General features: G+C 46.0%; 1 protein-coding gene across 1 annotated transcript in view; it reads right to left on the bottom strand.

Moving 5' to 3' along the window:
• ARFGEF2 (ARF guanine nucleotide exchange factor 2) overlaps positions 1-15,733 on the bottom strand; it is a 99,810-nt gene that overhangs the window by 76,502 nt on the left and 7,575 nt on the right. The window contains exons 2-4 of the mRNA XM_082858090.1: positions 8,651-8,681; positions 7,871-7,994; positions 585-731 (exon numbers count right to left, since the gene is read on the bottom strand). Of these exons, the coding sequence (XP_082714216.1) occupies positions 585-731; positions 7,871-7,994; positions 8,651-8,681 (302 nt within the window). The remainder of the gene's footprint in view (positions 1-584; positions 732-7,870; positions 7,995-8,650; positions 8,682-15,733) is intronic.

Here is a 15,733-nt window from a genome sequence, read left to right as displayed (position 1 = left end):
GAGGGTCAGTTTCAGAGTTCCCTGGTGGGTTTTCAAGGGAGCTTCAGGAAAGGTGTGGCTAACAGGGAGCTCCCTCACAAAGCTAATACATCCAGGATTTAAGATTTGAAACACTGACCGCACCCATCCTGATTGGTTCTCTGACAAGCAGATGGGACCACCCCATGCCAAACCATTCCTGGCAGCAGAAATGGAACAGGGCGAAGGAAAGGGAGGGTAAGAGGACAGGGGCAAATTGGTGATAAAAGTATCAACACGAGGACCTGCTGAGAAATGGCAGTCTGGGAATCCAGAATTTCGAGGGGAAAGAGCAGAGGATTTGAAGTCAATTTAATTCACAAGCAATTTATGTAGTTACCAGCGGAACTGTTTACTTTGAAAACACACCTGGTTCCACTCTTCTTGTCTCAGTCCATGCTAATCAGTTCTGACACTTAACAAAAGATCTAAGTGATGCTTACATTTTTCTGTTCCAGCTCAGCACCTCCTGAGACAACTAACACATGGTAAATTAGAAAGCCAAATTCCCAAGGGCGATGAGCTTTCTCATTTAAAATCCAGACCAGGCAGACAGACAGAAATACCTTAATTATTTGTAACTGAACTCCTTCATCGGTCTGAGGGCCTTGAAAACAATTGCAAATGGTTTCAACAATCCTGTCAATCAGCCGCTTCCCGGGGGCTCCACTGTCGGGGGCATTGCCGGTGATGTGCCCATATGCGATGAGTTTCTAAACACAGAAATCATAGACGTGAGAAGTTTCTGCCAGGCCAGGGCTGAGGCCGCCCACAGCAGTAAGAGGCAGGCAGTGGGCTCAGCCTTTAACTTCCGGTTCCCACACAGATGTCTCTGCAATCCTGGGTGCAGGAGGCACAGCCACCCTGAGAGCATAGCATCCAGCCTGACTCCCGATGGCAGAAGAGCCCACAATGGTGGAAAAGCACGTGTACAACAGCCCCCAGCGCAAAATCACTTGTGTAAAAAATGGAGCGATTAAAAACTATACATAATAGAGACAGAAAGTAGTCAGCGGCTGCCTAGACCTGGGGGGATCCCAGGGAAACAGGGAGTGACTGCTGATGAGCAAAAACGGGGCTTCTTTCTGAGGATAAGATGGTCTCTAATTAGATTGTGGTGAGGGCTCCACAACTCTGTCAATATACTAAAGTCACTGAACTGTATACCTCAGATGGGTGAATTGTACGCATGTGAATTATATCTCAAGCTGCTAAAAAACTTTTTTTTTTTTCTAACAGTAAGATACATAAAAAGCTAATGATGACATGGTTTGCTTGAGCGCAGGGAGAACTAAGCAGCTGTAGGCAGGGGTGGGACTAACACATTTTGTAGAGCAGGCTTTCATTCTTTTTGAATGTTGAATCAAACCATGTTGGTGTATTTTCTATTCCAAAAATTAAAGTAAAAAAACTAACTGACTTCTGCACCTACGTTATCAAACTGCATGTCACCCGTGCGGCAGCCTCTTCAGATGAGGCTGCTTGAGCTGTGCCCTCTCGGTCAGGTGACAGATCAGTTTGGACAGGGGCCGCCTGCCTGCCTGGGCCACCTCACGCCTGACCTGGATTTCATCAGGGACAATCTGAGAGCTGGAAGGGAACTCAAAGGTCAGGATGGTTTCAAAGCCTGGCTGAGATTCATGGTCACCTGAGGGAGCTCGTTACAAATACAGATTCCTGGACCTCAACACAAACTTCCTCTAACAGAATTTGTTGGGTGGAGCCCAGGAATCGGTTTTTCTCCAAGTCTTTCAGGTTATCCTGATGGCTGACCACATAAAAAGAACCACTCATCTGCTACAAGCCCTCTGGGATCTGTGAATTCTAAGGCACCCTCTGCTTCCAGTGACTTAGTAAAGACTCTGACAAATGCTGTTCTGTTCTTTATCTTTTTGGTTTCTGGCGTGTCACATTCTTGATCTACCTGCCCAGAGAGACACAGCTCCTGAGGCGATCCACAGTGCCGCCACCACTGCAACAGGAAGATGCGCCGCCCTGCGGAGGCCAGATGCCATTTCTCAATGGCTCTTCCCCATCATTAGCCTCGAAAGCGCCGCCATTCAATAAGCAGGAAGAAAAACAGATGGAAAGAGAGTGACTGAGAGCACAAATACGACATTGCTGGATCAAGTGACCGAGTGAGCACAAGAGAGGCCTGCACACACTCTGCTGCTCAAGACCAACCCCAGAGAGCTCCAGATGGAGGCGGGGAGGTGCTCAAGTGTGTTTTTGAAGAACAAGTCCAGATGCCTTTTACCTCATCTGCTCTCATCACTGCTCCCCATGCGGGCTTCCAGTGAGGGCAGCGCCGGCCGCCTGGTAAATAAGCTCTGCTGCCGGCCACCTGGTAAGTGAGCTCTGCTTTTGGACACTGCTGACTCCTTACTCCTAATGGACTCAAGTCCGTTTTGAGTACTGGGTTATGAGTGGGATGGTCTATGAGCTCCTAAAATGTGAATGCTGAAAAGCAGGCCCCACAGAACCCAACACTGATGGTGCAAAGCAAAGATGGAGGTGAATTACAGATGTTTAATTCAAATATAAAAAAAGATTGGAAGTATTCGCCCCTCTATGCCCTCCTTAAAGGGCACGTTACCGTTCCAATGGAAAAGGGTTTTAAGTATAATTTTACTCCCTTGTGAGGCAGGACCGGAAGAAAGCAGAGTTCCTGCAACCTGTGGGTCTTTCTAGTTCTGCCTTCTCACCCTTCCTTGTACCGGATGTTGTTTTGGCACTGGGGGTACAACAGTGATAAGACAGTCCTTTTTCTCACAGGGGCAGAAGTGTGCTTGGCAGGCTCACTTGAGGAAGGTGCTCTGCACAGTAAGTGAGGTAGAAAGTACTAGCAGGTGTAAGCAAAGGATGGACATGATGGGATACGTTTCTAAAGGCTCTGCCCGGCTCCTGAGTACAGAACAGGCTGGAGGGCAACAGCAGTGGAAGCTGGGCACCCATGATGAGGCCACCTCAGCTGTCTAGGGGGGAGATGCTGGTGGCTTGGACCATGAGGGACTGACAGAGATGGAGAGTAGAAGTTCCTGTCTTATTCTTTGCTGATGCGAAGCAGGGATGGGAAGAAGGGCAGAGGAGGGAGGCCTCTGGGCAGCTGGCTCACTGATACTTGTGTCCAAGGAGGCTGCTTGCACAGGGATGCTACTTGTCAATGCCCCTCTAGACGGGGAGGGATAAGTAAGATGGTTGCATAACACATCATTTATCAGTCCACAGGAATGCCCTCAATTTGCATGTAGTGTTCTGGCATTAAAAACACTGGTGTAAAAAGCAAGCCACAGAAAAATCTGTACAAGTATAAATGATATATGATATAATTTCCAGCTACTACAGCTGAGTTGAAGGGGTGAAATGGAGACCATACGACCTACAAAGCCTAAATATTTAGCATGTGGTCCTCCACAGACAAATGATACCATAAATGATATCACTTATGTTTAAAAAAAAGAAAGAAAGAAAAGAGAGAGAAAATTATACACCTAAATAGGCAACTGGGTTCGGGGTTAGCAGTCCAAGGGCCTTCAGCCTTAATCTGTAAAGTTCTAAAAGAAATTTCTAACAGAGAATATATTCAGGTACAATTTATATTATTACAATAGATTTTAAAATGTGCATTAAAAAATCCAAAGTCTTTTAGAAATAAGAGATAAAGGATAATGCTTGTGGGCTTCCCTGGTGGCGCAGTGGTTAAGAATCTGCCTGCCAATGCAGGGGACACGGGTTCGAGCCCTGGTCCAGGAGGATCCCATATGCCGCGGAGCAACTAAGCCCGTGCACCACAACTACTGAGCCTGCGCTCTAGAGCCCGCGAGCCACAACTACTGAAACCTGCACAGCTACAGCCCGTGCTCCGCAACAAGAGAAGCCACTGCAATGAGAAGCCCACGCACCGCAACAAAGAGTAGCCCCCGCTCATCGCAACTAGAGAAAGCCTGTGCACAGCAATGATGACCCAACACAGCCAAAAATAAATAAATTTATTTTAAAAAAAAAGATAATGCTTGTGGTATGAACCAGATGGCTCAGACCAGTGGTTTCCTACAGCCTTACGTAGAAAGAAAATATTAGAAGTCTGTTTCTATCTACTTTTTTGTCCTACCCTTTCAAAAGGTCTGTTTTCGTATTGTTTATAATGTACATAATTTAATAACAGTAGTACCTGTATATAGTCTTATAATTGAAGAAATACGAATATTCTGAGAGAATATTCTGAAAAATAATTTCTGTGGTTGGTATGTGCCCAGAAAAACTTGAAGATCACTCACTAGTTTAGGCAAGCCTGAACTAACCCTCCTTCCTCCAGTCCTGGCCTTGGGGGAGCGTGTGGCGACCAGGTGCTGGAGAAAAGGAATAAGGAGAATCTTTGTCACTTGGGAGAAGTGAGAAGGGAAGGCTCTGGGCTTCTCCCTGTGGGGGAGGGAATGCTGAGCTCTGTACTCACAGCAAACCAAACCCAGAAACACCTTTGCTACCCCATCATCTCTCCATGCTCAAAAAGGGACTCCTTAAAATGCCCAGGGCACAGCCTCTGCAGCTGGCTTCAACCCTGCCAAAACCAACCTTTACTCCTAGACACTGGCCCTCCATTTCCAAGGCAGAAGTCACATCACCCACACTGGGAAAAGCCAGTCAAACAGGTTTGCAAGGACAAACCCCAAGAGGAAATGAATTTTTTCATTCAGTATTCCAGGGAGCACCCAGCCACTTTCTACTGTCATAAAAAGGACGATACATTTTGCATTTTGTATACTAACCAAAGAAATCTTAGTGTACCTATCAAATTACAGAGAACTTCCATTCTGGAAAAGAGAGTGAACCACATGCCAAAAGCCTCAAGACAGGTACTGCACTCAAGTCGCTGAAGTACAGCAGGACGTCGATGTTTCCATCAGAAACCATACTCACACGTACACAGAATTCCAGAAACAGACTACTTCCAGGAAAACACAGCATATTTTTAATTAAAGAGGCCAGACTACAGGGTAATAGTTAAGAGCAGAGGTCAGCAGCCTTTTTCTGTAGAGGACCACATGCTAAATATTTAGGCTGTGAAGTCACATGGTCTCTGTTCCAACTCTTCAACTCAGCTGTAGTAGCTGGAAAGCAGCCATATAGATAATACATCAACGAAAGGGCATGGCTGGTGTTATGGACTGAATGTTTCTGTTTCCGCAATTCCTATGTTGAAGTCCTAACCCTCAATATGATGGTATTAGGAGGTGGGGCCTTTGGGAAGTGATTAAGTTTACATGAGGCCATGAGGGTGGGGTCCTCATGATGGGATTAATGCCCTATAAGAAGAAACCAGACACCTAGCTTGCTCTGTCTGCCATGTGAGGACACAGTGAGAACTTGGCCATTTACAAATCAGGAAGACGGCTCACCAGGAACTTAATCAGCTGGTACTTTATCTTGGACTCCCCAGCCTTCAGAACTGTAGGAAATAAATGTCCCGTGTTTAAGCCACCCAGTCTGTGGTATTCTGCTATATCAGTCTGAACAGATTAAGGCAGCTATGTTCCAATAAAACTTTATTTACCAAAGCAGGCTGCAGGCCAGATTTGGCTCATGGCACAGTTTAAGGACCCCTGATTAAACACAGGCTTGGGGTAAACAAGTCCTAGACACCCACCCAATCCCATCACTGCCTGGCCAGGGGAACTTGGCAGGGCTGGTCATTTTATTCTCCAAGCCTCAGTTTCATTGATTCTAAAATGAGGATGAGAGTAGGAACCTCAGGTGGTTGTTGGGAAGATTAAACATGATGCTGGGGATAAAGCACTTAGCACAGGGCCCAGCGCAGGCTGAGTGCTTAATACACTGGCATTGTTTAGGACACCAATAATGTTAACTATCAGCACCAGCTTCCGAACTAAACCTTAACATGAGGACAAAACAGCTAATTATGCCAAATTTCCTCTGAAAATGTTCACGGCAACAAATATTTCAGGATAGAAGTAGGATCTGAGCCTGCCACTTTAAAATGCTTGGCTCATTACATGTTCCACATAGGACAATCTGCACAGAATTATACTGAATGAGAAAATGGCTTTTCATTTAGAAGAGCTGCTTCTGTGAAGAAACTCTCACCAATTTTCAAGTATAGATATATCAAACAAGAGAAATTAATAGAGTAAATATCAGACTAGAGATGCCAAAGATGTGGCATGCCCACCGCCACTTGGCGGTCCTGTTCCTCAGCAGACACGACCAATCAATCATGGCACTTTCTCAAGAAACCCAGATGAGGTTCCAGGTATTTGTTCAACACAGCTTCCAAGCAATAAAATATAGAACCTATTCACTATTCCTGTTCTAGAAAGTACTGATAAATTGTGGCTCTCTCCACTGTATTTTTTAAAATTTATCAAGCTCTTTTCATTGCTGTAGGTTGCCCACTGGGTTTAAAAACAAATGTTTCTGAGGTAACCGGAAGCTTCATGAGTAGATCTTATGAAAAATACAAGAATGCTGGACTGGGAATTAAGAAGCCCAAGTTGCAGTCCTGTTTCTGTCCCTCACTATCTGCATGTCATTGGACAAGTCACCCTAATTTCTCCACTGCTGCTTTTTCACCAGTAAAAAGTAACTTATAACAAGGTTACTTATGGCCCTAAGTACAGTCGATCCTCATTATTCACAGGTTTGTACTTGTGAGTGCCCGCTCACTAAAATTTGTAAGTTCCCAATCAATATTTGGGACGCTTTTGTGGTCACTTGCGGACACCTGCAGCGCAGTGAAAAATTTGAATCACTTGATGCACAAGTTCCTGGCTAAGGTCAAACAAGGAGACACTCTGCCTTCTTGTTTCACCTCTCATACCGTAAACAGTGTCTTTCTTGTGATCTATTTATTGCCATGGTTTTCACATTTTTGTCCTTTCCGTTGGTGTTTTCGCCATTTAAAATGGCCCCCATGCACAGTGCTAAGTGCTGTCTAGTGCTGTCTCTGTAGGATGTGCCCTACAGAGAAATGACGTGTGATCAGCTTTGTTCAGGCATGTGTCATAGTGCTGTTGACCATAAGTTCAATGCTAACAAATCAACAATATATATTAAATAATGTGTCTTTAAACAGAAACACACAAAGAATAAAGTTATGTACTGATCAGCTGATGAACACGTGACCAGAGAGGCTCACAGGAACCTAGCCCTGTATTCCCTTCAGGAACAATGCTTCAGGGTTTGCTAATTCCGTGTTCACAGCAACTTTATAGACCATCACCACAAATAATGAGAGTCGATGATATCTATTTCTCTACTTGGCATTATGAATATTAATGCCATCAATAAAGAAGTAGCATTAAATATCTTATGTACCCACATATGTACCAAATATTCCAATCAATGCTAAAGGTTTCATTTAGGAAAACATACATAAGAGAGATCAACAAAATACTTCGAGAGAAACAAATTCTTTTTTAGGTAAAGAGGTCAGACCTCTCATTCTTCCCTCCCTCACAAGACCTCCATAAAGAATGAGCTGAAGGGCTTCCCTGGTGGTGCAGTGGTTGAGAGTCCGCCTGCCGATGCAGGGGACACGGGTTCGTGCCCCGGTCCGGGAGGATCCCACATGCCGTGGAGCGGCTGGGCCCGTGAGCCATGGCCGCTGAGCCTGCACGTCTGGAGCCTGTGCTCCGTGATGGGAGAGGCCACAGCAGTGAGAGGCCCACATACCGAAAAAAAAAAAAAAAAAAAAAAGAATGAGCTGGAATGCTCCTTTCTCCATCACCTCCGGAAGCATTCTGAGTACCAGGGGGTTACGGGCACAGCTCCTGTGCAGAGGACTACCTGTGGCTTGAGAGAACATCCTTTATACCACCAAGTTGAAACATGGTACCTGCAAGCAGTCGAGGGATGTGCTGACCACCCGTGGGGACTTGGACTGGCAAGCCAGCTCAAATGGAAGGAAATACTTGTCAGCTTCAATGAAGTTTGCCTTTGGTGGTGCGGTAGCACCAAGCCTAGGAAAAAAGCAGGAGAGGGCCGGAGAGGGGAAATGAAAAAAAAAGAGCTTGCTTTTCCTACCCCCCACTCTAACTTCCCATCCCACGTGCAATCATTTAATTAAAAGTGCCTGCAAACTGCATCTGTGGGGCTAGACAATGAAAAGTTTAAACACATGCATTAAGAAAAAACACCAAGGGGCCACAGGCAGAGAACAAGGTCTCTGATGAGCAAGCTGTACTGACAGCGGCCTGGACTGAATCCTGGCACCTGCCACGTCAGAGCTGTATTTCTGAAATGGGACTCACTGGCTTCATTACTATGAAGATGAGGAGCAGCCCCTTAACAGAACAAGCTGCCCTCCTGCCTGAGGAAGCATGACATACAAGAGACAAGGGCTTTGCCTCTTCTGTCAAGAGAAGGTACAACAGCATTAACTTGACCTTCCTTATCCTTCCTCCAAATATGCAGTTGTTGAGCCAGTAACCTGTTAACTCGGTATCAGTTCAAACACATACAAAGTCTTGCCATGTGCCCAGCGCTATGCTAGGAGAGTGTGTGCCACCTGAGGATCAGAAATATGGGAAAACATGCAGAGAAAGGGGTTCCCACGGCCACCACCTACTACTCCCTTCATACTGCACTTCAGCAAGGAGAACATGCCCAGGCTTACCTTTGCTTTTCTATTTCTGCTTTAATTTCATCTGGTGGGGAAGAAAGAAAGGCATGTTAGGAGCATGCAATATGTATATTAAAAAAAACAAATATAACAAAATATTGAAAGCTATCTAAGTAGGGGGATGATGATCTTTTTCTCTTTCCCACATTTTCTGTAAGTATACATACTTTTTCTCTAGCACTTAAAAAAACTGTGGTAAATATATGTAACACAAAATTTACCACATTAACTATTTTTAAGTGTACAGTTCAGTGGCATTAAGTACATTTATATTGTGCTAAGTCATATATAATTTTTATGAATTAAAGTTAATTTATAAACCTTTACCATGGAGGGTACAACAACTACATGGTTACTGTTATGGAACAGTGCCAACACTCAGAAGTCACAGTCTCAAAGAGAGATCATCTTATTTCCAGAAGAACAAGATTTTGTGCCATTGAGACAAGAACATCCTATATCTAAACACGCCGGACTCCCCCACAGCCACTTAGTCGAATGCATTCCTACGTGTCAGGCTTGGCAGGCTCGCGGTATTATCAAAGCAGGCCAGTGAAACATGTCTACCTGAATGCCATGTATTCAGATAACCTCCAAAAGGCCAGCCTTCTTCACACAATCTCTTGAGAGCCAGTGGTTTGGATATGGCATTAGTTATCCTAGCAACCCCAGAACACAGTTTTGGAAGTGACAAGTTTCCTTTTCCTGGACAACTCTATTCTAGACTGACCTTTAGGAAGTGAAAACCGAGTAACTGGACTCACTAGAGGTGGCAATTTTAACCTTCAAGCCACTCTTTCAATGTCCTCTTACTACACACATAAGAAAACAGAAGAGGAACACCAGATGACTAATATCAAACATTTCGCTCATGGACCACAAGGCCTGTGACACACAGGTTCTGCTAAAGAGAGCTCTGTGGCATGGTTCCTGCTCCTCTGGGACAAGAATCCACTCAGGAAGTAGCTCTGGCCTCCTCTAGCTGAGGCCCCAGGCTGTGGGAGTGGCCCGGGAAATCCAGCCCAGGAGGCTGGTGGCCAAGCTTTCAGCTTACAGAAATCAACATGCATAATGTCAAGACTCTGCTTGGTGGTAATATTATCTGTCACTGTGTGACATGTCAGAGGGGCACTGATGCCGGAACTCAAATGCAAGGGTTCCTTCCAGTCATGGTTACCTTATTAGAGTTAAGTTTAGCTGTTAAGTGTATCTGAAGCAATTAGGCATTTGTTAGAGTCTGTGCTGACCTCTGAGCTCTAAAATAGTCTATTCTAGAATGCCACTGGTGTCAACCCACCAGTTGACAAATCAATCACCAGGACTGCTACTTACTCACTGAGGCACTAAGGGTAATCAAATCAAAGACCTATGGAGGCCAGGCAGGAAACCTCCTGGAGAGACACAGGTGGGTATAAGACATCAGGGGCAGGGAGGACCCCCTCCCCACCCAACAGGGCATGGAGTGCAGCAGAGTCTCAGTCCCAGCTGATTGAGCCCAGAGGTGCCCGTTGTTCTGATTTTTCCAGAAGTCAAAATCTGGATTTTAAGTGAAAACTCCAACTGTAATTGGAAGTAATTTCAACTGTTTAAAAAAGTTATGCTCAGGGACTTCCCTGGCAATCCAGTCGTTAAGACACCACACTTCCACTGCAGGGGGTGCTGGTTCCATTCCTGGCCAGGGAACTAAGATCCTGCAAGCCGCGAGGCATGGCCAAAAAAAAAAAAAAATTATGCTCAAATGAAACTTGTTTGCAGGCTGCCCTGACCTTACACTACCAGTTTGCAACCTTTGTCTTAAGGGAGAGGGAAGAATCAAGGAGAAAGAAATTCACTGGCAGCGGAAAACTAACTGCAGGGCATAAAGGACTATGACCAGCACAAGGAAAACAAAACATCCCCGTTTTATACAAGCAAAACGTTGCCAAAGAACAAAGAGCAACTAAGGAGCCAGAGGACCAGGGTTCGAGGCCAAACTCTGCTATATCTTACAGACGAAGAGACAAGATCCAGAAAGGTTACAAGTCAGTGAGAGGTGGAGCTGCGACTTGAACCCAGAAAATTAGGCTCCCAAGCCTGTGTTCGTAACCTCTTGGGTAACTTGGCTCTCAAATAAGCATGTCGAATTACTCCGTAACCTATAAGTGCAAAACAATATAAACACTCGTTTTGCATCATTAATTCAAAGCGTGAATGCTGTGATGTTCGTACTGCTCTGTAGTACGAACATCCCTCATCCAGCCTCGGGGAGCCTATTTACAACCCAGGCTCTGGAATCCCCCCACCTCTTTTTCTGGCCTGATGGGACAGGACCACAGGAAGGTGCACCCTGGTTTTCCGGTGGGAATAAACAAGGGCCAGTGTGACTTGAGCAGGGCAGGGCATAGCCCTCCACAGTGAGCAGTACCTACTGCAGAAGACCAAGAAACTGCGATCTTCACAAAACACGTGATCACAGATTTCCTTTAGTCTTCTTAATCTATACTTAAGTATTCCCACAAGTATGAGGAATTGTTGCACTCTCTAGAACATTCTTTGTTAAAGGAAAAAAATTTGAAAAATCCTCTCCACAAGGCCCAGTAGGGGTCCAGATAAGGAGAAGCCCCTGGAGGGCAGTGGAGGAGGGGCCTGAGCGGACCTATGTTTGGACAGATCCCTCTGGCTGCAGTTTTGAGTATAAAGAGGAGGGTGGACAGCACAGAAGCAGGGAAGCCAATCAAGAGGCTGCTGCTAATAGCCCAGGCAAGCATTAGTGGGGGCTGGGGCCAGGGCGGGGGCAGAGACGGATGAGCATGAGCCACAGGAAAGCTGGAAATGGCTTGAGGGTAGTAGTTCCATATAGTCTGACCCAACAGGTGGCTTCTAGATATATTTGGATAATACAATATTTTTTTCCATTGAAAAGAGGCAGGGGACTTCCCTGGCGGTCCAGTGGTTGAGACTCTGTGCTTCCACTGCGGGGGGCACAGGCTCGATCCCTGGTTAGGGAATTATGATCCTATATCCCACATGCTGCATGCAGCGTGGCCAAAAAAAAAAGAGGCAAGGAAAAAAAAAACAAACAGGGAAAAGGTGTGTGGCATGGGGTCCCACAGAACACTTGACATAGCCTGGTGTGGTGAAAGACAAGAAATGGGTTGGAAGTTCCGAAAGAAAATGGACATCTATTAGCTGAATGATGCCAGGTAGGTTATTAAACCTCCCTGAACCTTGATGTCTTACTCTAAAAAAAATGAGGATGATAAAAAGCAGCCCCATATGCTCCAGAGACTGTAACTAGGCAGTTGGGTGTAGGTAATTCTTTTAACAAACCCGAAGTATTGATGGCTAAGGCAGTGTCAGGCATACACAGGTGGTCCATAAATGTCCGTTCTCTTGCTCTTATCTTAAAACAGGAGTCAGTAATAGTGCAAAATCTCTAGCGCCATCGGTGGAACGACGGAAAGCCAAGGGAAAGAAGAAAATCAGTGGAACACAAATCATCATAATAACTGCTGACATTCGCTAGGGGCAGGTGCCCATTTGGTCCTCCTTACAACTCAGGAAGACAAGAGACTCATCTCCTAACCATATACAGTGAGGAATCTGGACACAGAGAGGTGAAGTCACATGCCCACAGTCACAGTAGGAAGTGCCACTACAGGATTCACACCTAGGCTGTCTGCTCCAGAGCCAAAGAGGAGGAGGATGGGTGAGGGAGGAGGAGTGGGCACAGTTGCTCCAGTTTATTGCCCTGCCTTTTAACATGCACTGCTCTCCCAACAGCCAACTGGGCAATTAGCAGCAATAAATAAGCAGGCTGGAAAGGAGCCAGACCTGAGTGGGGTGGGGCAGCTGCACCTGAAAAGCCATGCTGTCTTCCTGGGAAATCCTTCCTGGCCATCGCTGTCAGTTAGGAACCTCGGGTCACACCTCCCCATTCATCAATGACTTTGGCACCAGCTCACATTCTCTGCTCCACTCCCAAGCTAAGTCCAACAATGACCACGACCAAGCTCAACAACGCCATCCCGGTCAACCCCCCAAAGTCCCACGACATCCCATGGAACCTTCACCTCCCCTCACACATCTGATCTGCATACCCCTCTCTACTATGCAAACCAACACTACCCTCAGTTCCTCCTCCACCCCAAGTCAGCCTGGCGTGGCTGGCCATACTCTGAATCTTGTCCCTGTTTGGAACTGTGCTACTTCTAGCTGCTGCCTGTTCTCCGCCCACAACCTCCTTTCCTTCCAGATGACCCACTAACTGCTCCCAGTAGGACCCTTCTTTGGCCTGTCAGACCTGACAAGGCCAAGAACTTGTCAGCTTTCCCCTCTTTTCATTTTCCAGGATGGGTCCCATTACAGGATTGTTATCTGAATGACAGCCAAACAATAGGCTTGACTCTCTCTGACTTTTAGTCTTAACTTCTGGCAAAATCCCAAACTTAGATTATATGACCCTCTCCTCTGACCTGTCTCCACCTAACGACTAGACCTCTGACTACAGGGCAAGTTGGTAGGTCTATAAAGACCCTAATCACCAACCACAATGGAACCCTAAATACTGCCAGTTAAGCTCACCACCTCCAACTCTCCACAAAGACTACTGCACATTTCTCTACTCTCTTCAAATACCCCATCTCTCCCTCCTAGTCATCACCATTCATCTTTACTCACAACCGATGGAGCAGCCTATTTCATGCAGAAATTAGAAGCCAACACGAGGAGACTCCCTCAACTTCCTGTTGGCCAATCTACAAACTCACCTACTTCTGTACCCAGCCTGCACTCTCTCCTGCTAGAAAACAGTGTCAAGCCCCTCCAACTCTGCAGTCTCCCATCCCTACTGCCTCCTGAGGAACTACCTAGAATCTGATCACTTCTCATATGCTGGACCATCCCCATTACCCCAGACCAAGCCACCATCATCTCCCACCTAGACTAAGAGCCTCTTTCTTAAGTGGTCTCACAGCTTCAGCTCTCACCCTTCCTCCTGGCCCACATCTTTGTCTACACAGCAGCCAGAGGGAGTCCCTTAAAATGTAAATCAGATTACATCTGCTCAAAACAGATTATCCATAACCATCATAACGTAAATCTGATTAACATCTGCTCCTTTGCACAAAATGCCACTGGCTTCTCATCTCACAGAGTAAAAACTCACAATCTTGAACTTGGCCTCCAAGCCTCTAAAACATCTGGCCCCCTGCTATCCCTCTGATCTCACCTCCTACCACCCCGCCCCCAGCTTACTTGTTGCCTGTCCTGTTCAGGGCCTTTGCACTTACTCTTCCTGCCACCTGGAATGCCCTCTCTCCCCCAGATATCCACAAGACTCACTCTTCCCTTCCTTCAGATGGCTGTTCAAATGTCACCTCTTCAGAGAGGCCTTCCCTCTCCACCTAAAACTGCCCTCCTTGTGATTCTGGACCACCTTACCTGCTTTATTTTTTCACTTTACACCGATTTTTCCTAGTTTTTCATCACAGTATTTATCACCCTTGACATACTTTGTATCAGTTCACTTATTCTCCATCTTCCCCAGTAGAATATAAACTCTGTGATAACAGAGACTTCCGTCTGTTTTGTTCACTGCTGAATCCCCATTATCTAGGAATTCCTAGACACAGAGCAGGCACTCAGTATTTGCTGAATGAATAAACTGTCCTTTCTCTTTCTTGCATTATTTAACCTCTCCCTTAACTGGCTCCCTTCCCAATGACATTTAAACAAGTTCAAGCCTCTTCTACCTTTAAACAAAGAAAAATATAAAACCAAAAACTCCCACGATCCACATCTCCATCCTCTCCTTCACACCCCAGGCAAAGCCCTGGAAAGAGCTGTGTCTGTTTCCTCACCTCCCATGCGTGCCCCAACCCATTCCAGTCTGGTTTTCACCTTCACTGCATCAGCAAAACAGCTCAAGCTAAGGTCACCCATGACCCGCATGTCTCTAAATCTGATGGGCAATTTTCCAGTTGCCATCTGACCTGACCTCCTTGCAGCATTTGACCTGACTGACCTCCCCCTCCTTGAAACTTTCTCGGAAATTTTCTCGACTTCCGGCTTCATAAGCACCCGTTTTCATCTGCCCTCTGCTTCTTGTCCCATCTCTTCTCCATTTCCTTGGTAGACTCAGCCTCCTCTGCCCAGCCAGGTAGGCCAGGGTTCCTCAGGCCCAGGCTCTCCTGCCTCTCCTTTTCTGTACACTCTCCCCCACAGGCCTTCGCAGCCTCAACTGCATCTTCAATTCCCACCTGGGCTCGGATGACCCCCAAATCTCGATTTCCGGTGCCGGCCTGCCTTATGAACACAAGGCTCGTACATCCATCCACTTCCTATTCCACCTGTCCAACTGGATGCTCAAAGGCAGGTGAAACTCAACACATCCAAGTCCCAACTCAGATCAAGCTCCTCCACCCACCTCTCCCTAGATGGTCTTCCCACCCCCATCTAAAAGAACTGCACCACTATCCATCCAGTTGCGTGAGTCAGAAACTTAAGAGTCAGCTTTACTGATCCACTTTCTCGTGTTCTTACCCAATCCATCACCAGGTTTTCTTAGTTTTACCTTCTAAACAAGTGGGGATACATTCACTTTACTCTGTTACTACTGTCACTACTTAAGTCCAGGCCACCAGCATCTCTCCCTTGGATGATGGTAACTGCCTTCTCACTGGTCCCTGGGCAGTCCCTCTGGTTTTCCTCGAAGATGTTCTGAACATAATGGCTAAAGTGATCTTTCCAAAATACAAACCTGTTTATCCCATCACCTTCTTCCCTGTTTAGAACTCTGCAGTGTTATCTCACTGCTTTTGGTCTAAAAATCAAACTCCTCAACATAACCTCCAAGGTCTTGCATGGTAGGACCCTGGACTACCTCTCCCACCTTATCCCCAAAACCTCTCCCCCTTCATTTGCCATGCTGCAACCACACAGTGGCCTCTTTTAGTTTCTTTTAAAAAAATTATTATTAAAGCTTTTAAAAAATTTTGAGGTAACTACAGATTCACAGGCTGTTGTATCTTTTAGTTTCCTTAACCGTCATATTCCTCTCTGACACAGGGCCTTTGCATATGCTGTTCCCCCTCCTGC

This window comes from Leucopleurus acutus (genome assembly GCF_964270905.1).
Source record: "Leucopleurus acutus genome assembly, chromosome: 16".
NCBI lineage: Eukaryota > Metazoa > Chordata > Mammalia > Artiodactyla > Delphinidae > Leucopleurus > Leucopleurus acutus.
Note: the sequence above shows the minus strand (reverse complement) of the source record. Positions and strands in the feature narration are given on the sequence as shown.